Source organism: Meriones unguiculatus, chromosome 21 (genome assembly GCF_030254825.1).
Source record: "Meriones unguiculatus strain TT.TT164.6M chromosome 21, Bangor_MerUng_6.1, whole genome shotgun sequence".
NCBI classification, from domain to species: domain Eukaryota; kingdom Metazoa; phylum Chordata; class Mammalia; order Rodentia; family Muridae; genus Meriones; species Meriones unguiculatus.
Window position 1 is genome coordinate 31,868,521 of NC_083368.1, and position 27,352 is coordinate 31,895,872.

At 43.2% G+C, this 27,352-nt stretch overlaps 1 protein-coding gene across 2 annotated transcripts in view; it reads left to right on the top strand.

Annotated features, from left to right (window-relative positions):
* The first annotated feature begins 949 nt into the window (after positions 1-949).
* The window catches only part of Cdk14 (cyclin dependent kinase 14), a 537,826-nt gene continuing 511,423 nt past the window's right edge, over positions 950-27,352 (top strand). For both annotated transcript variants that reach the window (XM_060374042.1, XM_060374035.1), the window contains exons 1-2: positions 950-1,195; positions 7,832-7,863. In XM_060374042.1, the coding sequence (XP_060230025.1) occupies positions 1,105-1,195; positions 7,832-7,863 (123 nt within the window). In that variant the 5' untranslated portion in view covers positions 950-1,104. The remainder of the gene's footprint in view (positions 1,196-7,831; positions 7,864-27,352) is intronic.

The following is a 27,352-nucleotide window of genomic DNA, read 5'->3' on the forward strand; positions in this document are numbered from 1 at the left end:
TTCATTCACTGAAGTGGCCAAAGGAGGTGAAGAAGGGGTTTTAGCCTCTAAGTCTTCCAGTTCAGAAATGAGGTATTTGTCAAAAGAGGTTGTAAACAGGCTAAGGACGGAGCACAGTGTTTGTTGATGACCCGGCCATCCCTCTGAGGAATCACCTACAGTGACAGCCCCGCACCCAGAGACAGGGCTGAGGCAAAACCCCGGAGCCCTGCCTTCTGGGAGTTCCCGGGGTCAACGCTCAGCCTTTGCACTTGACCCCGGTGGAAAGGGGGGCTCTCCTTCGCTTTGGCACGCTCACCGTCTCTGTAAATTCCAACCAACCAAGCGGCCCCACAAAGTCTCTACTGAGCCCGAACACGACCCCGAGACCCCCGCGCACGGGGCCGGACCCTCCGCAACCTTTCGGTGTCCGGGGGGCTGGGGGGGTGGGCGACACGCGACAGCCCCGGGCGGCGGGGCCGGGGCGGCGCGGAGCTGCGGTCCTGGAGCGCGCGGGAGGAGCGCGGCCGCGGCGGGCGGAGCGCGGGCGGCCGGGAGGGGGCGCGGCGGGGCCGGGAGGGCGGCGGAGGCCTCGGAGCCGGGAGTCGGAGCGCGGAGCCGGGTCGCGCCGCTGGGGTGGGTCCCGCGCGCCAGGCCCGCGGCGAGGCGAGCCGCGCGGGGTCTGCGCGCAGCACCGCGCCCGGGCCCGGGAACTTGTCTCCCGCGCTCCTCGGCCGCCGCCGCCCGCGCCACCTCGGCCGCGCCATCGCTCCCCCCCCCACCCCCGACCCGCCCCTCGGCGGCCGCGGCCGCGCGGCTCTCGCTTTACAAAGGAGGGAAAAATGCGGCGGGCGGCGGCGTGGCGCGGGGGCCCCCGGGCGGCGGGGATCGCGGCCGCCCCCGGCACCACGTAAGACGCCCCCGCGCGCCCAGCTCCGGCCCAGGCCCGGGCCCCGCAGCCACCCGAGCGCTGCGCGTCGCCTGCGGCCCGCGAGGAGGCGGAGGAGCAGAGCAGGACGAGGCGCCGCCTTCCCCGCGCCGCCGCGCGCCCTCGCCGTTGTCTGCGCTGCGCTGCGCTGCGCTGGACCAGTTTCGCGAAGTTGCCCGGGGCCCCGCGCCGCCCAGATGTGCGACCTCATCGAGCCGCAGCCGGCCGAGAAGATCGGCAAGATGAAGAAGTTGAGGAGAACTTTGTCGGAGAGTTTCAGCCGCATCGGTGAGTGTGACTCCCCCGTCCCCCGTGCCTTGCCCGGCCATCCCCGCGCTCGCTCCCTCGTCCCCGCGCCCCCACAGCCGTGACTCCGGGCACCAGCCAGGCAGCTAGTTGCCACCTCGGGATGGGCTGCGGACCAAGGATGGAGGGGACGTCGCTGGGGACCCGGGGGAGGGCAGGGACCAGCGGGAGGGCCACCCCTCTTCTCCAGTATCTGGGCTTCATTTGTGGACTGTCTCAAGCCTTCAACTGGGGTTCCTCCTCCCCACCAATAGTATCTTTCGCGCCCCTGTGAGGGGACACCCGGCCCCCACCACCATCGGAGCTCTGTGGCCACCCAGGTTACTGGCTATTTTTAAGGCGCTTTGGTATTAAGTGTTTAACCAATAATTTAGTTGAAACGTCGACCTGTGCCTGATGTTGTTCAACGTTGTCAACCTAAAGGAAGTGGGACAGATACCTTGGGACCTTTTGTTCCGTACTTTGGCTCCTATAAATGGAGATTTTGGGTGTTCAGTTTGTAGGTCTCTGGAGCTTCCAGCTGCTGTGAGGTTGTGGGGCCATTTACGTACGAATAAATCTCCTGAACTTGCCCATTAGTACAGTCCTATTAGTACAGTACTATTGTCTTCTTTAAAGATTAACCAACTTAACAGAGAACAGCCAAACCACCACAACGAGAAGATCAAGGAATGCTTAGGACGCTTAAAAGATACATCCGTGTTATAGGCTGCAGCAAGATGACAGCTGTGTCATGTGGAATGGGTTTGTTAAATCCTGAGTGTTCGTGGCAGAAAGCGCCTGTTAACCTGCAGACGTAACTGCCTCCTTCACGGTCCTAACTTTCTTTGATACAGGTCAACTGAGCAAAGCAGGGGTTTCCTACAAGCTCCCAAGCCAACCCGTCAGAGTGCCCAAGCATACCTTCTGGCCTTTGTTTCCCTGTTATCATGTTAATGCAAGTTAATTAATTAAGCATAAAGGAGCTAATTCCTTAAAATAAAACCCAGATGTGCCAGTGTCACCAGTCTGTGTCATAGTTCATTGTCCATTCCTGTAAACTGTCTTTAAGCGGGAGAAAACATGAGTAAACATTCAGCCAAGCTTTATTATTATTATTATTATTATTATTGTTGTTGTTGTTGTTGTTGTTTCAGTATTGTTTGGCATTTTGCTTTTCCTGAGAGCACTGTAAGTTATGTGCAGAGGCCAAATCAGTCCAGCTTGACTTATCGCATGTGTTGAATGTATACAGATTCACCTTTCTGTGCTAGGCGTCTGAGTGTGGATACTACATTCAAACGAAGTTTGAAGCCAAGAGGAGTGTGAGGGTGAGAGTGGGGTGTGGAGTTCTGTGCATTATTAACAAGGACGTTTCAGTGCTGGATCCAAAACGCCACCTAGGCGGGTTCTGGAGTCCATTAGGGCCTGTTCTAAAGCACATTAGCTAGATATTTACTAATGCTAATGATTCCATTGGAGCTCCTCCAGTTTTGTGTTAAATAATTCATTGCAGTTGAGTCTCAGTAAGAAACCAAGGGCATTAATATAAAAATCCTGTATGTTTAAATAATTTTAGGGTCTGATGGCCAATCAGTAAAATTTGGGTTAACTGCAATGTGGGCAAATAGGTATTATAGTTAATTGGGCTTCCTAGATTATTGAGATTTAGTGACGTAAAAACTCCTCTTAAGTTTAACTCTTCTCACAAATCCCTTGTATGATTATGTGGCTTTTACATCCATTCTTTAAAAAAACAGTACATCCTAGCAAAGAAAGCTGATCATTTCTTGCACTGGAAGAGGATCGTGACCAAGAAGAGTGGCTCTTCCTGTGGTATATTGTGAAAGAAAATATTGTCATTTAAAGTGATTTTTGTTGTGTATGCACCAAACCCAGGATCTTTATTAGAAACAGCACTACTGAAAAACACATCTTTCTTCTCTGCTTTCCTTCACACTCAGATGTAGGGAACTCATTTAGATGACTGAAGGATCCTCCCCCCGCCCCCACCAGGAGCAGGGGGCAATGGAATGGTATTTTTCAGTGGGTTCATACAGTTCATAAGCAAGGCATGTGGTCTGTGTGTCAGATGGGCTTCCTGGTGTTGTCAGTCCTGGCCTAGTGACCTTGGATAGATCCCTCAACTTTTCCCAGTCTGAGATTTTTTTTTTTTTAATGTATCATTTAAAAAATTTGTTTGTTGGCACTTGGTGAAATGCTGCTGCTGCTGCGTCTCTTGTGTGGCATGTGATGTAGACTCGACAAATGTTTGCCATGTTGACGTTATTAAGGAGTAGGTCACGTGGTTATGACTAAACCATAGGTAGAAAACAAGAGAAAGGAAGTGAGTGCAAACTTGTAATCTGGTACCCTGAGAACAAGGTGGATTTTGGAATTGGATAGTCTTGGCCCTAGCACTCTCTCTTCCTTCTTCCCATCTTGGGCAACTAGTAATTAACTTAAACGTCATCCTCCCGTGAACATATTTGTATAATTGTTGTGGAGATGGAGTGAGACAGAATAACACTGTCTGAGCCATCACCTGTCACATGGTGACGATCGGTCCTGGAAGATGTTGCTATTATTCCCCATCTGTGTTTGTCCCCCTTACCCACTTTCCTTCACCGAGAGGTCGAAGGATACATGGCTTATTCCTGTTGAGTAGTCCAACATTACCGTGTATTTCATTGCCTAGTCTTTGAGGGCCTTTTAAATGTACGCGCCAGCTTTCCTTCCTTCTCTTAGCACTGTTCAGGTGTAGCTCTGTTGAACGGTGAAATGTCCAATGTCATCGTTCAGCCCTAAGAAATCACTAATCATTTACCTAGAAAATGATGACAGTTCACACATGCATACAGTATGCAATCAGTGGTTGCTATTAACGATGACTTTGAATACAAAGAGTAGGAACGTTCAGTTTGTCATACATCATAGATCATGCTGACGTTGTCATCATCCACCACAAACATAACTGATGTGAGGTTACTACATTATAAAATGTCAAATGAAACACGTTGTGTTTCGGGCCACAGGGCTCTAATTTATGGCATCTGTTAGGGGGTGACTACAATATAGCCATAGTTTCTTTATAAGATGAGTGTAATTGAACTCTAAAGCCAGTCATCCATTTCCACAGTGAGTATTTCTGGTTTCCTGCTCCATAGCATCAGTGTGGTGACTTACTTAGGTCACTGTTCTTGTCTTATGGCTGGTTCCCTCCCCTTCCCCACTTAAAACGTCCAGGCTAACTAAGGCAGAAAAAAGAACCTAAATGTTAGGTTGTTTAAATGCACTACAAACCCATTTCTTTTCCCTGTGTCTTTTCTGAGTTTTCAGGCAGGTTTATGCAGTCTGTGTGATTGAGGTCCTATGGACATTCCTTTACACCTGATGGGAATTTTTCCAACAAAAAGGAAGTTTATGCTTGAAATCTGAGATGAAGCCGTGTATACCATTTCTTTAAAGGATGTGGTTGGTGAAAAGAGGAAGCTGTGATTAGGGTGAATTCTTGTGGGTTTGTTGCCTTCTGCCATAGGTAGGTGTGTGTTTCTAGACTGATTTGTCACTGATGAGCCATTCTGTGAAGAAAGAAAAATGTAAAGTGAAGGTTTAACTATTTTAAACTAGCATAGTTTAACTATTGTGCTCTATTTTTTTCCCAAAGCAGCTACGAAAGGTTTTAATTTGGGCTTGGGAGTATAGCTCAGTAGGGAGAGCTTGTCCAGGATGTGTGAGGCCCTGAGCTCTGTTCCTAGCATGGTGGTGGTGGGGGCAGTAAGGGAAGGTTGAAGAAGAGGGAGTGGATATTAGGGAAATAGAATTTGTATTATGGTTCTTACATAAAAAATATATGGTTTTCATTTACCAAAAACTCAAGATATGAGGTTCTCTCTTTGCCATGCAGGTAGGACTCATTAATGCCACATATTACCATATACTGTCTGGTGTCAGATATTGTACCGGCACCAAGAGTTAGTGAGCAATGTGGCTGGAAGACAGGCTGTGAATGGGCATTGCCAGCCCAAAGTGGCAAATTCCATGGTGAAGATTAGTAATGAACATGCCATTGGGGGACACAGCAGAATGTCACCTCTGTGCTTGGCAAGGTACTGGGAAACCCTTTAGGAACTGTGTCTGAACTGAGGGCCATATAGACTTATCTGATCGTATTAGGCAATTCAAATCTGTCCTTTTGTTAAGCTATAGCAGCACAATCTGCCTGTTGTCCCATGACATCCTTGAGGACAATTGTGGTTTTACATTTACATAAATGATTAATGACAATCAGGGAACATGATCAATAACAAGATGTTGTGTGTGTGTTTAGGCCAGAGTTTATTCCTCAGTGACCTGATAGCTATCTGGCGAGGACACCTTTAATTGGTCTTTGTTATACTATTAGCTGCTTTTTAGGGCAAGGATACAGTATTTAGAGGAAACAGTGTCAGATGTCAATCTAACAATGAAAGGTATCAATTAAGGAATAGACTTTTGAGTCCAAATCTGTTCTTCCCTCTGGTGCACAGGGCCTGAGCATATCATGTAGGGGAGATTGTTTATTGTTTAGCAAATGCACCTAGAATTTTTTTTTTAATTCTGCCAGCCCTTATCTGACTAATCTCGGATCCACCCTTCATGGTTAGGATGCAGGAAACTGTCAGCACTAAGAAAGCAAGAAAGAGTGGGCCAGTGTGAACACCCGAGAACCTTCCCACCTCATTCATTTCTCAACTTCATTCCTTGTTTTCGGTTCGTTGGGACAGCGTCAGCTGTAGTACAGCTTTGCTCAAGAAAACTTCCAGTCCTTTTGTAATGTCCACAGTAGATAAAATATTTTTAAAAGTTTGTCTTCTGAGTCACAAGTGTTGCAAGGCTCTCTGGCTGTGCTTCATTCACACTTGCTAACTGATTGAAAGATAATTCTGTAATTGTGTACTCATTTGCTACTTTGTCTTTGAAGTCAATGCTATTCTAAAAAAATATTTTTTAAAGTTGGAGAAAGTTGTTTTATATTATTATGTCACTAATGTTTTGTAATAGCCTTGCCAGGCAAGCGTACTAACTAAAAGACATGCCATTGTTGACTGGGCTAGATTAGAAGTTAAATTCTAGTGAAAATCGGCCAGTAGGAATCAGCTAGGATCTTCTGTCTTTCTTCCAGGTTTAGCGTAAATGAACAATGCTGTAATGAAAATGTATGTGTGGTTGATTTCAGGAGCAGCTGTTGAGGCTGGCGCGTGACTGTCTTTTTAGATTCCATTTAGGAAACTTGCTCTCTAACCAAGAAAGTGGACAGTCTGTTATAGATCAGTGTCTTAGGCTAAAAGGGGAAGACTGAAAACTAACTGATAAGAGTTTTCTCCTGCACAGCCAGACTTTCTCCTGTTAGCCCACCACAGCTACGTACCTTGGACCTTTTAGAAAGACAAATTTATGATCTGAAACAGAGAGAAAACCTTTCCAAGACTGCTAGAAAGCCAGGCATGGTTGCTCAAGCCTGTAATGCCCAGCATTTGGGAAACTGAAGCAGGAGGATTACTCCTAGTTCCAGGACAGGCTGGGTTAAAGAGTAAGACCTTGTCTCAAAAACCACAGCACACCATACCACAGCACAGCACAGGCTAGAGTGTATACATTTTTTTACTTATGAGTTTCTGCTTAGCCGCATTAATTTCTAGGAATGAAATTGCCGGAATAATTTGCTTTTCATTGCTTTTATCAGAGGACAACCTCTCAAGAAATAGACACCCACACCTTTCCGTCCAAGCTAGCACTATCTAGGATAGGATTGTAAACACCTAGGCAGGATTTTGTAGATTTGGAATATTGCTGCAACTGATAGTTTCAGATAAATTAGCTATTTTGTGCCTCTTCCTTACTGTATAACACTGCAAGTAACTAGGATTTAATGAACTGATGTTTGACAACTGTAAGTAACATTTTTCTCTCTTTCTTTAGAGTGAGATAAAATTCCATTTCAAAGGTTAAGTGTATTTAAGATAAATCTGAGGTATTTGTTAGTTCCCATGAAACATTTTGAATGTGTTCTTTTCTTTGGGAACACCACAAAGTTCATATGAACATAAAATTCATTATGTTAAAGTGTGTGATCTAAGTCTCTTGTTCTACACAGTGCTTATTGGATAATGCTTGGTCTTTTATTACCATGCTTCAACTTTCTTGAGAACCAAACTATCACTTAGACACTATGCAGAATGTTTGTCATCCTAACAAGTGGCTTGGGAGGTCCACAAACCACACAGGAGGAAACACCAGGTGTTTGAGAGGAAATTTGTTTTCAATTACTTTGTGTTCCTCTTCTACTTCCATTAAAACGTGTTCTACAGAAGAGGAGGTAGTGAAAGCTTCGAATGCTTTTCTTCCCTATTTTCCAGAATGCTTCATTTACATATTTATGAAAAGTGTTTCACAGAGATGCGTGCTGTGCTGTTCTCACTCTCATTTGCAGCTTTTGTATTTTGTATCACGAAGTCGACATCGTTATTCAGGTTGGGGTACAGTTTTGCTTTCTGAGATGAAAACACTGTATTGCACCCCCTCCCTTCTGTTGTCTGCTTAGAGACTTTGTCTTTTTGGGATGCTTCACAGTAACTCTTTTCTTTCTTTCTTTCCTAGCTCTGAAGAAAGACGACACCACCTTTGATGAGGTAGGCTAAATTTCTTCTTCTTTCACAAAGGTGTATTTATTTACTGTTAGACAGGGTCCATAGGTGCTGGTTTTGTGCTTAGAAACAGGAAAAAAAGTTAAGAAGCAAGTAAGAAAAAAAAAAACCTACGAGAAACAAGAAAGCACTTGTTTATTTAGTTACCCTGTGTTAGCTTCTAATCTCAGTAATTGTTTAACTGAGTTTTGTAGTCATCATCAGAAATGTGTCTTTGAATCAGCAAACAAAAGACACATGCGGGCCAAACAAAAGACACATGTGTTGCTGCCTTCTTGCTGATGGCAGTGCTTGAGAAACCCACTGTGATGGGCATGTGTGGGGCAAGTCCAGAGCTGTTGATGAGTTGGACAGCAAAGCTCCTTTGAAGACCTTGGTGAATCAGGGTGTGATGTGTTGACGCCACGGATTGTCTACAAGGCTCCCAGAGGAGAAGGTGACTTTTTTCTGTTCTAGTTTCCCTATCCTTTGTGGATCAAATGGGTCTCTATTTACTTGCTGCAAAGTAGTTAAAAAAAAAAAAAAAAGCCCAAATTCGTATGTAACAAAGCATTCTGGATGTGATTTTAAACTTGCACTTCCGTGAGATTTTGTTACCGTTTTCAGGGTGTTATAGACAGAAGTGTTGCGTTGTAACCATTTAAAGCCAGTCCCTGGTGGATGCTGTAAACCTGTGCTCTGTGCACAGTGTATGTAGTTACATGTGAACAGAGACATTTCTACACCCTGAGCTTTCCCCACAGCCCCGTGAATGCCGAGAGTAACTCGCTTTGATTGTTAACGCCCTCAGATTCCACGGAAGATGCTACCACCCCTCCCTCCACCGCAACAAGGAAAGGGCACACGTGCTCGTGGAATGTTCCTTTGGCCATGCGCTGGCCCTGTTTCACAGGGAGGGACATTCAAGGCAAGCCTGCAGGCTGGGATTTCTGGATGGGGCTAGTGCCATTTGGCTCTCATGGTTTGCTGCTTCATCGTGGCACCTGTTCTGACTTTCCTGGTCTGAGCTCTCTAAAGCTGTGTCGCTGGACTCCAACACAACTTTCTCAGACAGTGTTCCTGTAACATCCTCCGAAACTGAACTCCTGTAGGCCTGAAGGAGTAGAAGAAATTTTTCTTTCCCATCCTTACTAGGTAATACAGGGATTTCTCTTAAACCCATATTTCTGAAATTTCTCCTGTTTCCTTACTAAGATAACTGTTTTCAAGAGAGTATTTTTTTTCTCATGAGAAAGCAGAGTGAGAGCACCTTTTCTTTCTCTATAATTATGGAAGTAATTTAACCCTACATAAAGAGAGACTTAAATAAAGGGAGAAATGTAAAAAGTCTTCAACTGTGTTATCCAGATAAGGCCACTGTTGAATATTCTTGCTTCTTTCTTCAAGTTTTAAAACCATAACCCATTATTACACCACTTTTTTCCTTTACGCCATGACATATTTCTCCGTGTCTTCTTAGGCTCCTCCTAGCCATTGTAAGGAATTAAGAAAACGAACCAAACAGACCCCACCTCTTTTCTTCCGTATGTAGCACTGTTGCTTGTGTCAGTTTATTTAATAGCTGTATGTACGTTTGTCTAAGCTAGCATTTAAACCCGAGGGGCTGGGGCAGAGCAGTGGGTAAAGAGTATTTAAGGAGGTCGCAAGCAAATGCTCCTCTAATCTTACTTCTGAAACCTTCTTTAGAATCGGAGGTCTGGGGTTTGCCATTTTCAAAAAACACCAATTTCACAAAATCATCACCAGCTCTCACGCAGTATGTTCCTTCTTTCACGGCACAGAGATATTTCTTTGTTCGCTATCGTACACCAGAACATCAAGGAATGTCAGACCTGGAAGAGTGGCAGAAACCACCATTTCCCCATCCCAGCATTTCACGAATGAGCACGTTAAGATGCAGAGGGCCAGAGCAATTTTCAGCTAGTTAAGAAAGCATGAGGTCATGGTCCGGGGGAGTAGCAGCGTGGCAGGCCTGCCTGGGGGTGAATGCTAAGGCACCTAACCCAAGTTGAGCAACTGCTACCTGTTCCACAGGTCTGAAAAATGGTCGTGTCTACCTTCTAGGTGAGTTGAGCGGATGAAATAAATTAGTGTATGTAAAGATTTTAGGCTAATATCTGGCATACCGGAAGTGACAGTTTGCATTATCTGCTGCTGTCTTCACTGATCTACTCTACTTGGAAGAGCTACAAGGGTAGCTAGAAAATAAGGCTATAGAGAAGGTTTCATTTCATATATACCTCTAACATTTCCCATAAGGCTTCATGTAATGACTTGTATAGTAAGGTGGTGAAAATAATATCTAAAACCCACCATTTTTTTTTTTATCCTCCCCAAGGGGATGCGACATTCACCCTTGTTAGCCCCGGGCACACTGCAACAAGTGTCTGTTAAGAATGAGCAACTGTCCTTTAGGGGAGCAGAGAGAGTGATGAGCTGAGAGAAGGCAGCATGGCTTCTCACTGGCCACTTCTTAGCTCTGTGGGCAAGTTAGGAACTTCCTCAGTCCTGGTTGTTTTCATTTATCAGTCAACCAGTTAGACTGTGCTCTTCAATATGTTCTGGCCTCTTGTGTAGAGTTCTAAGTAGCACATAACTGTGCTCACATAAAAGTAAAATCTTACCAGCAACCCAGAGGAATGCTAGATACATACTTATATAAATGGGAAGTAACATTTTTTTTTTTAAGGATTATTTTCTGATTGTCCTGGTAGAAGTTTTCTTGAGCGTGTGTCTCCCGACTTCCTCTCCTAGTGTTGGGATCTGGTCTCTACAGTCTCTTGGAATTCACTTGAGCCCAGAATCTTTCCGCTTGAGGCTGAGTCAGTTTCTTAGCTATGCAGCAAGGTGTGGCAGTTCTGTCCTTACTGTGAGTTTCTGAGCTTCAGGCTCCTTATCACGGGGAGATGCCGGAAGGTGCCTGGGCTGGAGTGTGGGTGCCTGAAGATTCCTTTTAGGTGTGCATAAATGTTTGGCCTTGAACAGCATAGGAAAAATGTGCTTTAGTTATTTATTTACTCTGATTATCAATCAGCCTTTGCTTTGTGTGCATTTATTTGGACTCTGACTTATATAGAAGTCAATTTATGATCTGTGGGTTGAATCGGTAAGTTTTGGATGGACTAGCCAGTTTTAGGATTTCCCAAAACCGATCTCTCCCCTTCAGTTTTAAACTTACTTTCGCAACCAACTGTAGTTTGGATCCTCAGGGTTTGGTGCAATACTTGGCTAAAACGAAGGAACCAAGTGGGTAAATGCTGGGGGGAAAAACCAACTAGACAGAAGGTAAAAGGAAGTTGGTTGCTATCACCATTGTTTTTAGTGGGCATGGTGGTGACACAGTGATCATCTTCCCAGTGTCTGAGATTCTGTAGACCTTTCTCAATGCCTCTGTAGCCACCTTCTTCTTCAGGCAGTAGACCTACACAGTGCTTCGATACCAAATCTCCATTTTTTTTCTTTGTTGATTTCTTTTGAATAATTATGGTGCCTAATGTACAATTGGTGAGAGAATACAGTTTTTCACTAATGTAAAATTACCACATATGAAGTCTTTCGAACAGGAGACAAAAGCTCCAGTAAATGTGAATGCATACATGTCGAAAGGATTGGAAACCTCTGAAGTTGCAGCAATTATATAGTTCTGTTTTGTGCTGTTAAAAAAAACAAAAGCCCAGATGGGGAACTAGAACAAAATGTTGACCCTCCTTGCCTGTTTTTGTGAGAAGTACAAGAACTTTAGAGTTTGAAATGTCAAGGGTTTCATTTGAGTATGGTATGCAAATCTGGATAACTCAGCACTTATTTTTATGGTGAAAAAAGCCCCATAATGTATGAGCTTTCTAGCTGGGCCTGCTGTTGTCATCTTTGTAACTTCTGAGGATCTCTCAGGCCTTATTTTGATGTTTACTATCAATTTCGCTCTTGAAATCCTAGGGAAATGTATACAAAATACGTTTAAAAAAAACTTCATTAAAAATCATATCTGTGCAGCCACTCCTGATGAGATCTGATAGACTAAGATCAGAAGGAAGGAGAAGAGGACCTCCCTTATCAGTGGACTTGGGGAGGGGCATGTGTGGAGATGGAGGTGGGATTGGGAGGGGAGAAGGGAGGGGTTTATGGGGTGATACAAAGTGAATAAAGTATAAGTAATAAAAATAAAAATAAATACCATGTTTAGCCGAAATAAAAATAAAAAAATCCTATCTGTGAGTATGCAGAAGTATGTTTAAGAGGTCAGCTTACATTGTATGTTTACTGTGGTAATTCTTGCAGATAGATGGGGACAGTGTATCTCAGTTTAGCTTCTAGTCTAGAGCCTGGCCCTGTAACTCGTGAAATGATGTAACGCTTGAGATGGCAAGGGCAGCAGTGACTGACGTCATGAGAACACTGGGATGGGGTGCAGGGACGCTCCTGGATCCTGTTTTCCAACCTTCGTGATGGCCTCTCTCCTGGCCTCTCAGTGTAGTGGGTATATACATGGTGTTCAGCAGGGTCCCTCCCTTCTGGAGCTCCCCCTCACCCAGTAAAGGGAAGTGGGCGAGTCTCTACTTGTGACTCTCTCATTTCTGCTCTTCTCTCATGTCTTTGCCCACTCGTCCCACCCCACTGCCCTGGCCCTGCCCATTGCCCTTCTTTCTTCTTATGGTGGGCATCTCCTTCTCCTGCCAGCGCCCTCAGTGGTATACCCCTTTGCACATCATTTGTAATCTCTGTCAGCCTGGTTTTTGACCTGTCGTCTTCTCCTCTCACCCAGTGGCTGCCAGAAGCTTGGGGAAATCCCTCTGCAAATAAATTTTATCAGTTCTTGTGGCTGCAGTAACCTCAAGCAACTGAAGAGCCCTTCTCTGTGGTTCTTACTGGCCTGTGTGCTGCTGAGCCCTTCTGCTCCCTCTGTTTCTTTCCGAGGACTGTCTGAGCAAAGGGCCACAAACTGGGTGGCTTCAACAATACATATTTCTGGATATTAGAAGTTTGAAATCAGAACGCTGACACAGTCAGATCTTTCTACAAGCTGAGAGAGAAGGACCTCTCCCCAGTCCCCTATCCTTGGCTTGTAGATGCTGCCTTCTTCCTGTTTCTTTATGTCATCTTCCCTCAATATGTGTCTGTTTTTACCCTTCCCTCCTTCCCCTTCCTCCCTCCCTTCCTTCTCCTTCCCTTCTTCTGTTCCTCCCTCCCTTTCTCCCTTCTTTCTTCCCTTCCTCCCTCCTTCTTTCAGTCTCCCCTTCCTCCCTCCCTCCTTCCTTCCCTCCCTCTCTCCTTCCATCCACAGGGAGTTACTCTGTAGCCAAGACTATCCTTGGACTCAAGATCCTTCTACCTCTGCCTAGCAAGTGTTTGGAATAATTTTCTTCCTTTTCTATCAGTGCATTTTTTATTCTATTCCTGTACAACCTCCTCTATTAATTTAATTGTATTTGCAACAATCTTTTTTTCTCCTTCCTAAATAAGATCATTTCAGGAAGTATCAGAGTTAAAACTTAGACTTTTTTTAATTTTTTGTGGGCACAGATGAACCACCACATCTGCCTTTCCTTAAAGCACTCAGTATTGTTAGGTTTTGACTTCTTCCCCTTCTTCCCCCATGTACCTTGTACACTTCTTTCTGACATCGCAGGAGGATGTTCCTTTTTTCCTGCTCAGGCCACTTTCTCTTCCCTTTCTCTGGCCCCCGGCCTTCCCATCCTCCTATTCCAGTAGCTTGCATAACTGATTCCTTTCTCTATTTTCTGCCTCTCCCTTCTCCTGGCACTTTTGCCAGGGGCTCTGAGCACACTTCATTCACCCTCATTTTTTTTTCTTTTATAACAGCAGCCCTCTGCACTCTGAGCTCATTTCTCATGCTCTCATTGAGTGTCTCGTCTGTCCCTTGCTTTTGGCTACCCTCTTATTATAGTCACACCAGAGTGTCTGACTCCACTTTCTGTTCCAAACTCTGCAACGAGATATTCAGCTGCTCATTTAAGTGTTTCTGCCCTTGTATCTGCAGTCATCCTGGTCTCAGTGCACACAAAATATTACTAATTCCCCTGGTTTTCTAGGGTGAGACCTTGTTGTCTTAAATTCTCCAGCCCATCATGCAAACACTGGCTTGGCTCTTCTCCTTATGTTCTTTTGGTTCCCACCACTAATATGGACACACAATTTCAGTATCTCTTGCCTGGCCTTATGGTTGTCTTCTGGCTGGCTCTCCTGCCTATGGCTTACTTCCAGTTCTAACCCAGTGAGATCTCAAATACAAATTGTGTTCTTCTCAAACTCCTGCCTTTAAATGTCTCCATCAGCCATAAGTTCAAGTTCATTGTCCTAATGTGACTTTCAAGGGTTTTTATTTTTATTTTTTTCAGTGTATTCCATTTCTGCCTTGAGGTGCCTGGCGGACATTTATGCACTGTTCTGGGGCCCTCATTATCACTGCTTCTGCTGTGTGTCAGTTCTTCTGCGGTGCTCTGTCATTGTCACCTCCTCTTTGGTCTCATGACTCCATTGTTCCTTCTCTCCAGCAATCCCCAAAGTCTGTGGAGTAATGATCATTCCTTATTTATTTACTCATGCATCTAATGCCTGTGGACGTCTGTCTTGTCAGGCTCTGGACATGAGCTCACCTGATTCTCCGTCTGGTCAGACTCCAAGAGGTAAATATTGAGTTGTTTGCCCGGTGGCCTTCCATGGCATCTTTCAGTCTCATTCCATCTTACAGAAGTATTCTGCTTTATCTTTTTTTTCTTTTCCACTGTGGTCATGCCCGCCTGCCTTAGATCCATGTGCTTGCTAGTTTTATGTCAACTTGACACAACTTAAGGGTCATTGGAGAGGAGGAACCCCAACTGAGAAAATGCTTCTGTCAGATTAGACTGCAGACAAGCCTGTAGGAAATTTTTTTTTAAATTAGTGATTGATGTGGGAGGGCCTAGTTAATTGTGGGCGGGGCCACCCCTCAGCTGGTAGTCCTGGCTTCTGTAAGAAAGCAGACTGAGGAGCAAGGCAATGAGCAGGAGTCCTTCAAGGCCTCTACACCAGCTCCTGCCTCCAGTTCCTGCCCTTTAGAGTTCCTGCCCTGACTTACTTCAATGATGAATGGTGATGAGGAATTATAAGCCAGTCAAACCCCTCTCTCCCCAAGTTGCTTTGGTCTTGGTGTGTCATCACAGCAGTGGTGTCCCTGACTAAGTCACACAGGACCGTATAAACTATTGTTTGATTATAGCAGATGTCGTCATATTTCAAGTTCATGATCTTGCACAAGTTGAAAAGAATCTGAAGTCTTCTTAATTCTCTTGTTGGAAGTTTAGTTAAGTTTTGCATGCTTAAAACTTTCCATGGTTTTGTGACTTCTATTCTAAAAATGTTTGATCGGATTTGCCATCTCCCTAATTATGGCAGACATAATTACCATAATTATGTCTCGTCCGGGCCAGTGGCTGGGATGTCTGGGTAGTGCACTGGAGAGTCAGAGAAGCATATGCCACAGAGTGTGACATTTGGGGGAATTAGTTGTCTTCATCTTGACAAGACAAGAGAGCTAATAGACCTCGAAAGCCCACGTCCTCGTGTTTCTGCCTTGAACATCATCATCCTGCAGCAGGGGCATCGGCTGCAGCTGTCTCTCCTGCGAGGGGTGAGTGCTCCCTCTCCGACTACCTTCCTTATTTGTGGATGTGCATTCATTCGTGGAACGCTGACCCTTGACATCCAGAGAGCTCCTTTGGTGCAGAAGTCGGTACATTTTTCTCCAGCACCCGGAGTTAGAAGCTCTGTTGTGGCTGAGGTAGTCTGTCAGGAACCATGATGACTGGCCTTGGCCAGTCAATGGTGGGGTGTCTCGGGGTTTTCTGAGGAGTTGAATCTGGGGTCTACACTTGATTTCTAAAACTGAGAAATGTCTTTTTTTTTTTTTACTCTCAGTGTTTCAACTATAAAGGTATAATTACAAAACATTTGAACCAGTGATTGCCCTGATTTACAAACTTATTTTCATTCCTAAAATTAAAAAAAAATAATTTATTTATTCATTTGCTTTACCTCCCTATCATAACCCCCTCCTTCCTCTCTTCCCAGTCCCACCTTCACTTCTTCTTCCCCATTCACCCTTCCCCTATTCCCTAGAAAGGCGGAATCCCTACAACCAACCCACCCTATCTCATCAAGTTGCATCAGGACTGAGTATATCCCAAACATATTTTCTTAAGGCAGTACCAGTACTTCTAAATTTCCTAAATGAGAATTTTCAACGTTTATGACAATAATCAAAGTGATTCATAACCCTTGTGAGTCTGTCTTATTTTGTTTGTTTTCATATATCGTTATTTCTCATTATGCTTGCAATTTATTATTTGTTTTTAGCACTGTGTTTTTTTTCTTAATACTTAGTTTTATTAAAAATTTTATTAACCACTTCTTTTAAAACATAATCCTGGGGATTTTCTTAAAATGTTTTTTCTTAATGATGTGAAACAATGATAGTATTTATTACATGGTAATTTAAAAATAGTGTTTTTCCACATATTTTTATTGTTTAAAATTCATTATTTTAATATTTTGTGAGCACAAATGTTTGCCTCCAGGTATACATGTACATCAAATGTATGCCTGGTGCCTAGAGAAGCCAGAAAAGAAAGTTGGTTCCCCTGGAACTGGAGTTACACACAGTTGTGAGCAGCTATGTAGGTGCTGGTACTTAAACCCAGGTCCACTGGAAGAGCAACTGCACTGCTAAGCCATTTCTCCAGCCCTTCATATGTCTTTAAATATCTATTCCAGATTCTACAGTAGTAAAAACATATGTATAAAGAGAATGTACTGAAAAAATATTTTTTATGGTTTTTATGAGCAGATAGAAGAGAGAAAGTATCTCAGCAACATCCAGTTGTATTTCCAGGAGAATTCATACTTGTCTTCTCGGTTATGAAAACGCTTTTTTTTTTCTTTTGTTTTGAGACAAGGTCTTGCTGTATAGCCCTGGCTAGCATGATATTTACTGTGCAGCTCAGGATGGCCTTGGGTTCATAGTAGTCTTCCTGCTTCAGCTTCCTGAGTGCTGGGTTTACAGGCATGCACGTTACGTCCAGCTTTAAAAAAAAAAAAAAGAACACTACTTGTAGGTACTGAAAGAGGCAGAGGACTCAGGAGTGCTGGGATGCTCAGTTCTGCGTCCTTCTCTGTTCCCTTTCAGTCCTAGGACACCCATATGTGAAGTGTCTATATGGTGTGATGTTTGGAAGGTATCGTCACAGCCAGAGGCCAGGAGTTATGACCCTAACCCACTGTACCACAACTCTGTGTTTCTATCACTTTAAATGCTGGAGTGTGCAACTAATCTTTACATAATACAGCAGATTGATGCCAGTCTTTCGGTGTATTTTAATGGCTCTCTGGGAAGGGAGAGAAGGGGACAGAGTTGTAGTTAGAATACCACAAACTTAACACATCCCATGGTTTGCTAACGAGAATGTGTCAATCATGATCTTATCATCCGTAGTGTATGTTTTGGTGGAAACCAACAGAAATATGTACCTATAATTTAGTCCTTGCTCTCAGTCCAGACAGTGACTCTAACTTAGTTATTTTTGGGTACTTATTTATTCTATTTTAAAACAAGATGATGACACCTGTGCTATAAAGCAGCAGTGTCCCCTGGGCAGTGGGGAGGAGGAGAGTTTTTTGCACATTCCCTGAGAATTGAAGTGTAGACTTCTCATGTCCTCTCCTCTCCTCATCATTTGCTTCTACTGTAGGTAGCCAAAGTCAGTGCTAGGGCTCTTCTTGTCTTTCAAGTGTGTGCAGATGACTAAGATGATCAGGGGCCCTCTTTGAAAATACCTACTGCTGAAACAGTGCGAAGGAGGCGAAGATGAGTTTTGCCACATCCATGCACCGTGTAAACGTTTTAGAATTGCTCAGCTTTAGAGCATGATTTCTGAGTTATGATTCAGAGAACAGGGTTGTGTTAATTCTACACCATATACCTTTTAATACCAAATTAATATTCCAGGTACCTTAACCAAAAGAAAAGCTAAGTTGGGAAATTATTCCATGGTTGACAAAAAAGAAATTTTTGTCATTTTCTTCAAAACATTTTTATCATTGACCTAGATGAGTTGTAGATAAAGATAAAGAAGAAATAAAGATTGACAAGAGAAAGTTGTTTGTTAGGAATTGTCACGCACAGCATGAATTACAAATTCTTTTGTGCTGTAGGTGCTCATTTATTTTCAGTCTTCAGCTCCCTAGCTCTCTTTACGTTGCTTTCAAGTGAATATGATGGAGGATGTCCTGCGGAGCTCACTTCTCTCTTAAAAGCCAGACTATTAAGTCTTACAAATGAGGATCCTTGGGTCATTAGATATTGGGGTTCAGGTGTGCAAAAGGCTTGATAACATATGGCCTGTGCCAGATGCCTTAATTGAGTTTGGGACTTCCCCAGGAGGTTTGCATGACTCTGTCTAAATGATGTGTTACATGTGCAACCAAGGGTGCTTTAGTCCTACGGAGAAAAAGCAAACATGTACTCTGCAGAGGGCACAGCAGATTGCAGTGTGTACCACATTAGCTTCTGAGCAGTTACTGCAAAGTGAAAGTATGACCTCACTTTTGGCGGAGCCATTTTGACTATGTTCTGCATTCCCTGTGTTTCTCTGACTTCATTGTCTGGAGTCAGCCTCTGGAGTAACATCTTACCTGCATGGTTACCATGTGACATAAAGGCATACAGACTGTAAAGAACCCAAAGTTCCCATAGAGAAGCTACCTGTTTGCTTGAAATCCTAGCATTTGAATAGTTTTCTCCCAAGGCATGATGTTAAGTATTCTTTTGATTTTATTTTTTCAGTGTGTGTGTGTGTGTGTGTGTGTGTATTTCTTCTTCTCCTCCTCCTCCTTCTGGTTGTTGTTTGTTTTAAAGAGACAGATTAAAAATAAAGATCATAAAGTTGTATAGATAGGGAGGTGAGGACTATCTGGTAGGAATTGGAAGGGACACATGAGCAAAATGTGTTGTAAGAAAAAAAAACTTTTCAATGAAAATGAATGGAATTCTGCAGTAAAGAGGACATTAAAACAGTTTACGTCCTTATTCTATTTTATATGTATGTGCATTTGCTTTCATGAACTTATGTGTCCCATGGGCATGCAGGAGGCCGAGGAGGCCGGAAGACGGTGCAGTCCCCCGGAACTGCAGTGATATGCTGTTGTGAGCTGATATATGGGCGCTGGGAACTGAAGTACTCTTAACCATTGAGCCATCTCTCCAGGCCCAACAGGACAGTTTTTTGAGCCAAGGAGAACCCAGCTTATTGAGAAGAAACCAAGACATCAATAAAAATAATATCGGAGAGCACCCAACTGATTAGATATTGTGAAGTCAAAGGGCTCCCTTTCCTAACTTAGTCTTTACATCTCAGATTCCAGTTGTAAATCTATTTTACACTGTGTTCATATTGTTGTTTTTGTCTGGGTTTCATTGAGGATTGGATAGAGTCATTTGGTGAGTCACGCTTGATCCTTTTAGTAAGATTTTTGTTTGGTAGTATTTATGGCTATGCTGTAGCACTCTGAAGATGCTGGAGGTTATAGATGGTTAGCTGTTGGGTGGCGGCTGCAGGGTTTAGAGACTGGGTCAAAGTCTGTAGCTGATGAGTGACGTCAACGTGTGTTTTAACTGGAAGGTTCTGAAAGCAGTGTTGGAACACTGAGGGTAAACTGCCTTCATTGCACAAAGCAGAATGGTTAGTATTGAACGTATTTGTCTTCGAGTCCTGAGTATATTGGATTCTTAGCTCGTGCATTTGAAAAGACTTTGGCTTCATATTTATTTCATATTGTGACAGCTGGAATCTTTGTGAAGGAATAGCTATAGAGAAAATAAGCAGATATTTTGTAACATTTACATTTAGAAAGAAAATGAAAGACTTTATTAGGCAAAGATTATTTTTTCCTTTTTTTTTTCTGGTAGCTGTAGTTGCTGAAGAGAGAAATACACTTTACATTTTTTCTTTTGTTTTCCTTTCTTTATCTCTTCTCTTCCTCTTCCTGGCCCCAGTTTCATGGTTGGTCTTTTGTTTTGAACACTGCCTGGCTTTGGTGAGGCACACAGCACTGTCTCCCCTCCAGCAGGTGTAGAGCTGGTTGCTGCTGTGCCTCCTCTGTCCTGAGCCCTCACGGACCAGACACTGGGCTGGTAATTTTGAATAGGGGCATTTCTAGTGCCATCCTTCCATGGATCTGATGTAGTTTTTTTTTAGAGGGGTTGGGGAGGGGGGCTGGTGCACAATGGGTACAGGTTGGAGAAGAAGAGAGATGTCTCAGGCAGGAGGTGAAGTTGTTCTGTGATGCCCAGCCTCTGGACCTCGTGCTGTCCACTGCTTTGCTCCTCACGGGCTCCAGTGTGGCATCAGCTCACTTTGCCCTTCGCTGGTGACAGCACGGAGCGTTACATGGCTGTGCTGTGAAAGTGTGGGCACCCACATGAGGAGTGATTTCAGATTCTTCTTCAGACATTCGGACTCAGCTGTAGGAGAATCTATCCCTTATTCATGGATTTATTTACCCCCCCCCTTTTTTTTTTTTTTTTGATGAGAAGGAGTAAGGAAGTGAAAAATGTCAAGAGAGCAAAATCAGTTTTCCGGTCACCAGGCTCATTAAGTTAATATTTACTTTTCAAAATGAATGTATTTGCCAGCTCTTCCTGCTGTTTGTTTGGCAAGAATTTAACATCCACTTGAGAGCTCAAACAACAACGTGTTCCACTTCCATTGGGTGCTTCACTCTGAGGCTGGTGGCCTTTGTGACGGTCCTGGCCGCAGTTGTGACGTTGTCTTCTTTATCTTGAAGGCACTTGTATCTTGGATTTCAGGGAAGAAAGGAAACTGAGTCAGATTTTTCCCATCTCTCTCTGTCTGTTGCCCAGTCTTGGTTAAATGATGAAATGATGCCTTGTTGCTTTTAAACTCATTTCTAGTAACAGATGTATGAAGAGATTAGGCATCTGATTAAAGACCAGCTTTGCAGAAGTGAAGGTCATATCTGAAAATTGTGTCTTTTTGTTATTAATTCTAACAGTGTAACATCTTTGCATTATAAAGAAGCACGGGATCATTAATGGAAAGGTGAAAACAATACTGATGGTGTGGAAATCCTGGAAGTTTAGGAAAAAAGTTTTCTGTTTAGTAACAACTCATTTTTCATTATGTTGTTAACTAGTATTTTAAGATAGATTTTTCTCTGTACATGATGTGTATCTGTGCTCATGAGTGCAGGTACCCTTGGCCAGAAGGGGACGTCACGTCGTGTTCCATAGAGCTGGAGTTGCAGGCTGTTGGCCAATGTGGGTGTTGGGAACAAAACTCAGATCCTCTGCTCTACTGAGCTGTCTCTCCAGCTCCTTGTTTCCAATATTTCAACAGAGAATATTGATTTTGATTTATAGGTTATAAAAAAATAAAACTATCCTCTCATAAAAGATTATTGCTTTCTTAACCTCTTGTGATGACTTATTCTCAAAGAGTCTGCCTTTGGTGATATTTTGAAGACACTGTTTTTTAATACATAATTGTTAGTTAGGAGTAAAAATCAACTTTTATTAATTTGTTTTGCATTTTGGTATATTTAGTCAACCCTATTGATTCTAGTATTTTTAAGAGACTTTTCTAGGTATATAATCATGCTATCCACAAATTATTTTTTATGCTTTCTTTTTCTAGTATCCCATGAAATTCTTATTTTTAATCTTTTGATGCTGTAGTTTTTCTCAATGGAAGTTGTTCATTTTATAGATGCATATTTCATAATATAACTTTTTTCCCTCAAGACAGGATTTTTCTGTAACAGGGCCTTGGCTGTTCTGAACTCACTGTGTACACCAGGCTGGCCTCAAATTCACAGAGATCCGCCTTTCTGTGCTTCCCAAGTGCTGGGATTAAAGGCATGTGCCATCACACCTGGCTAACACCCAGATAACATTTTTTAATGAACATAAAATATTGATTATTTTAGCCTCTCTGGATGGTTAATAGTGAAAGGTCTTCAGATACAGTTCATAGTACTGTGAATGAATTTTTAAAGCATTTTGTGTCAGAGAACTGCCAATTACGTTTCATTATTAGAGGTTGTTTTGAGGATTTTTAAAAATTTATGTCAAAGGAGAAAGCTGTCTATGCTGGCACCCTCTGTTCTTCGAAGTACCTATTTCAGCAGATGCCTGTAAGGTTTTGTAATTCTGGCATGGTATTTATGTATGGCTGGAAGAGTGAGAAAGTTTTGCGAACTTTTATTGGGACATAAACTGTTGTTTTTGGAACCACAGACTTAGCAGTCAGTTGGGCGAGGCATTTTCCTCTGAGATTTCTTTCTGGTCTGTGCATGGATTAAGACCCCCCTCTCAGGTTGTAACTCAGGTGCTGTCCAGGTGGCTGGGAGCAATGCCGAGTGCTGAGTGGACAGCTAGAGTGGGAGATAGGGAAGCTTCCTTTTATCTTCTTCTAGATTCTGCAAGACCTTCTGGGAGCCTCCTTTTCCTTATCTGTCCAAGAGGGTTAATAACCTCTGCCAGGAGAAGTTGTGAAGAGCAGTGACCTAAAGCTTGTAAATCCTTTCAGAGGTCTTGGCACGGAGCCTGTGTGGTCACCCTGCACACTTTGATTTTTTTTTTTTTTTTTTTTTTTTTTGTGGCGTCACATCCAGGGGCCCAGGCTCAGGGCCACACAGTGCCTGCCTAACTTCACAGGCACCAGTGATCTTATTTTAGAAACTGCCTCACTTTTAAGGATGAGAAAACCAACACTGTAAAATCCAAACGTAGGCTTCTTCTTGTTACTGTCTCACCTTCTGCCGTCACACAGCCTTTTGTTGGTCATGTTAACTGGCTCTAACTACGAGAAATGGGTACCAGAAGGGCTATGGTGGAGCCTTCATGAGCACTCCTAACCAATGTTTTACAGAGAAACCAGGCTCACGCATGTCATCTCTGCAGTGTGCACCTGGTGACAGGAATTGCCCAAAAATAGCCGTGATGGAGTGGGAGGAAGATAGTTCCCATTCTTTCCTGCTCCTTCTTCTGGTGTGGGGCCTCCCCACACCTCCCTGTGTCTGTTTGGTTCTCTGCTTTGTTTATTGAAGTTTTCACTGGAACACATTGCATTTATTGTCTGGAGAAGCCCTGTTTCCCCAGTTCCCTGCCTCCTGCCACTCTGAGTTGAGTAATTTATCCACTTTCCCCATCAGGATCTTCCTCTCTCCAAACTCTGTTTAACACCGTCCTTTGCATTTGAAAGCAAAAGAAACCAAAAGACTAATCAGCCAACACTTCTCAGAAAATTTTGGGGTGTTTGTATTATTTGGACTTTCTTCCGCCACCCCCACCCCTCTTTTCCCCCCAGAGTGCCACAGGAAGGGAGTAAGGCTGTGGCGATGGAAAAAGTCTCAGCTTAACTTTTTTTTTTTTCTTCCTGTGTTCTATTTAATTCCTTCAATAATGTTTGCATTAATTTGATTTTACAGATATGGAAGAAACTGAATCTTAGAGCAAAACAGTTAGCACAGAGCTAATTGTTTCTGAACTAGGGGTGATGTAGACTGCCATCTGGAACTTCTGGAACTTTATATGGGGGCCCTGTGTCAGATTGTTTTGTTGAATGTGGATCTTATGGCCAGTTTGGTGATAGTAAAAGGTTTTGGAACATGCACTGAATGAGTAAAAATTAATTCTACATCAGATGTTTCAGGGTCTTTTTGGCCACACTTGTTCTTGTTGACTAGACCTTGGCTTTGAACACACAACATGCGCCACACACCACTGACCCAAGTCTATTACATGTTTCGACTAGAAGTGCTTTCACTGCACACACATAGCGTTCAGCTCTCCCATAAACCCAGCGATTTAATTACAGAAAACAAGGGCCTACTACTCTTATACCATCATTCCTCATGCAAGTATTAGGTTTGTAGTGCAATGGGTGGTGTTCTATTTATTTATTGCACTTTATTCACTTTGTAGCCCAGCTGTAGCCCCCTCCCTCACCGCCTCCCAGCCCAACCCTTCCTCCCTTATCTCCTCCCATGCCCCTCCCCAAGTCCACTGATAGGGGAGGTCCTCCTCCTATTCCCTCTGACCCTAGCCTATCAGGTCTCAACAGGACTGGCAGCAATGCCTTCCTCTGTGGCCTGGTAAGGCTTCTCCCCCCTGAGGGGAGGTGATCAAAGAACCAGCCACTAAGTTCATGTCAGAGACAGTCCCTGTTCCCATCACTAGGGAATCCACGTTGAGACTGAGCTGCCATGGGCTACTACTATTCAGGGGTTCTAGGTTATCTCGATGCATGGTCCTTGGTTGGAGTATCAGTCTCAGAAAATACCCTGGGGCCAGATATTTTGGTTCTGTTGCTCTCCTTGTGGAGCTCCTGTCCCATCCAGGTCTTTCTGTCTCCCCCTTCTTTCATAAGATTCCCTGCAATCTGCCCAGAGTTTGGCCATGAGTCTCAGCATCTGCTTTGATACCCTGCAGGGTAGAGTCTTTCAGAGGCCCTCTATATTAGGCCTCTGTCCTGTTTCTTGTTTTCTCCCTCTTCCAATGTCCATCCCATTTGCCTTTCTGAGTAAGGCTTGATCATCTTACCCAAGGTTCTCCTTCTTACTTAGCTTCTTTAGGTGTACAGGTTATAGTATGTTTATCCTATAGTACATGTCTAATATCCATTTATAAGTGAGTATATATCATGTGTGTTTTTCTGCTTCTTGGTTACCTTACTCAGTATGATCTTTTCTAGTTCCCACCATTTGCCTGCAAATTTCCTTGTTTTTAATTGCTGAGTAGTATTCCATTGTGTAAATGTACCACAATTTCTGTATCCATTCTTCATTTGAGGGACATGTGGGTTGCTTCCAGATTCTGGCTGTTATGAATAAAGCTGCTACAAACATGGTAGAACAAATGTTCTTGTTGTATTCTTCTTTAGTGTATTTTGGATATATACCTAGGAGTGGTATAGCTGGATCTTGAGGTAGTACTATTCCTGTGGCAATGGGTTGTCTTATATTAGAATGTTTGTTTTTTTAAAGATTGCTGACTTGAGTTTCAAAAAACCATTAGAGGAATTTTGACTTGAGATTAGGGTGGAATTTCCAACACTTTTTGAGATGCCTGTGTGCCATTACATACATATGTGAAATGGCTTTCTCAGCACTGACAGTTATAAAATAGAAATACAGATTAGTTCTAAAAAATGTGAAAGATGCTGTAGGTCTTTCATTGTGTAATATTTATCCAACTTTATTCTTTATGTGAAATAAATAAGCACATATATCTCTTTAGCATGCACATTTGCCTTCCTCTTAAAAAATGGTACAATTCTGCATAAATATATACCAATTTTTAAAAACACCTAAACAAGTTTTACTTTATTTGATATGCATATGCATGTGCCTGCTTGTCTGTGTTGTATCACGAGTGTGTAGGTGCCTACAGGGAACAGAACAGGGCATCTGATTCCCTGGAATTGGAATTAAGGTGGTTGTGAGCCTCTGGGTGTGGTTGCTAGGGGCCAGACCTGTGTCCTCTATAAATTTCTCAGCTGAGCTGCATCTCTCGCCCCCAAATTGCTTTCAAATAAAACTCATGATTTACTATCAGTAAATGTTTGACTTGTATACCTGTTTTACATATGTATGTAGCATGGGTCACATAAAAATTTGTCCCTGGAAAAGGGGTCATGAATGGAAGAAGAAAGCCAAGATTAGGCAGGCCACACCTTAAGAGGCTTCCTGGCTTGGCCTTTGAAAAGGAACTTTGACAAATCCTTGCTCTGAATGTTGATGAGTTACACTTTCTGTTGAATTGTAACTTTCAAGTTGCAAATTAATGCTGAGAGTGTATTGGTCGTGGGGCTAATTGAGAAACAAAGTACAAAACAAAAGTGCTGCATACAAATTGATTTTCTGACTTCGAGTGCTCATATGAGTTCTGTGGTGTTTGCCTTAAGGAGACTTTCCTGTCTAATTATAAAGTACAGGCCAGATATGCATGCCAGGAAGCTAGTGCCTATGTTTTTTGTTTGTTTGTTTGTTTGTTTTTTGTTTTTTTCTATCCTATTTGTTTGGAAACAAATCAAAATAACATGGTTACATTTTTTTTTAAATAAAATTACTCTGCGGGGTGGGCTAGCTCTTTTTAAAAGTCCAGTGTGTGTGTGTGTGTGTGTGTCAGAGAGACAGAGAGAGAGAGAGAGAGAAAGAGAGAGAGCTTATAAGTTTTCTTTACCAATCTTGAAACTTGTAGAAAAATTGATTAACAATCCGATTACCTTTCTCCAGAGCCCCCAGCTTATAAATGTGGATTAGGGTTTTCTACTCTTGGTCCCATGAGGTGTAAAAGCTGAGCCCCAGCTCTCTAGTGTATTGGATTTTTGTCTGGAGTTGTCCCTTGTGTTAAGTGGTTAGTGGGGAGGGGGTTGGGAGAGGACACCTAGTGATTCAGTCAGTGACTTGGGAGACGTGTTGGCCTGTTCCCCACTCTGCCCTGGCTGTTTTGACTGAGACCCTTCCTGTCCCTGCGGAGTTTACACCGTTTATTTATTTACACAGTGTAAGGAAATTCCTTCTTCATCGCCCCATCTTATCTTAGATCAAAGTTTCCACTCAGGGCCTTCATTTAAACAGTGTTGTCTGAGTCTGCATCTTCTCATATTCTCTTTTCTTTTTAAAAAGTTTATTTTAATTTTGTCTTAGTAGTAGGCGTTATTTTTTAGTGCCAGGGGTTGAATTTAGGGTTTGGGCCTGTCAGCCAGGGCCTCTACCAGTGAGTGTTGCCTCCCTCCCTCTTTACAAGCCTTTCTGAGGTTCTGTCCTAACTGCTCACTGGCATTCACCCCCCCCCTTTTTTTTTTTCCGCTCTGTGTAAGGAGCAGTAATAGTTTCCATTCCTAATGCAATCTTATGCCACCGCGTGGCTCAATGACTTTCCTCTATGTCTTAAATTTTCTTTGATTTGTTGTCTATTTTTTTTTTTCCTTGCTGGAGTTGTGATTATTTTTTCGTCTAACAATTGTTTGTTTAGGCCTGAAACTCAGGGCAGTACATTAGGTGGCTGTGGGGGATATCTGCTGTGGATGCAGTTGGTCTAACCCACTAAAGACACGTGTAGATTGAGTGCACAAATAACAGTAGGTAGAGCCCACAACTTCTATGGCCTTTGATTCTTCTTCTCCATGCATGCATTCATGCATGGCTCTGGCAAGACGGGTGGCAGAGCGAGATATTGGGACAGCGACTGTCTGAAATAAAAAAGCACATCTGAAAATGAAAATCTGAAGCGTTCTGAACATCAGATCTTAAGGTACAATGTTGATGATGGTGGTGAGGATGATGATGATTTTTTTTTTTCCAGTCAGCTTTGAAAAAGTAGAATCCTCCATCCCTGGGCCCGTCATTTTATTTTAATTCAGTTTATGGCACTGTTTTTCCCGTCTTGTACTTGATC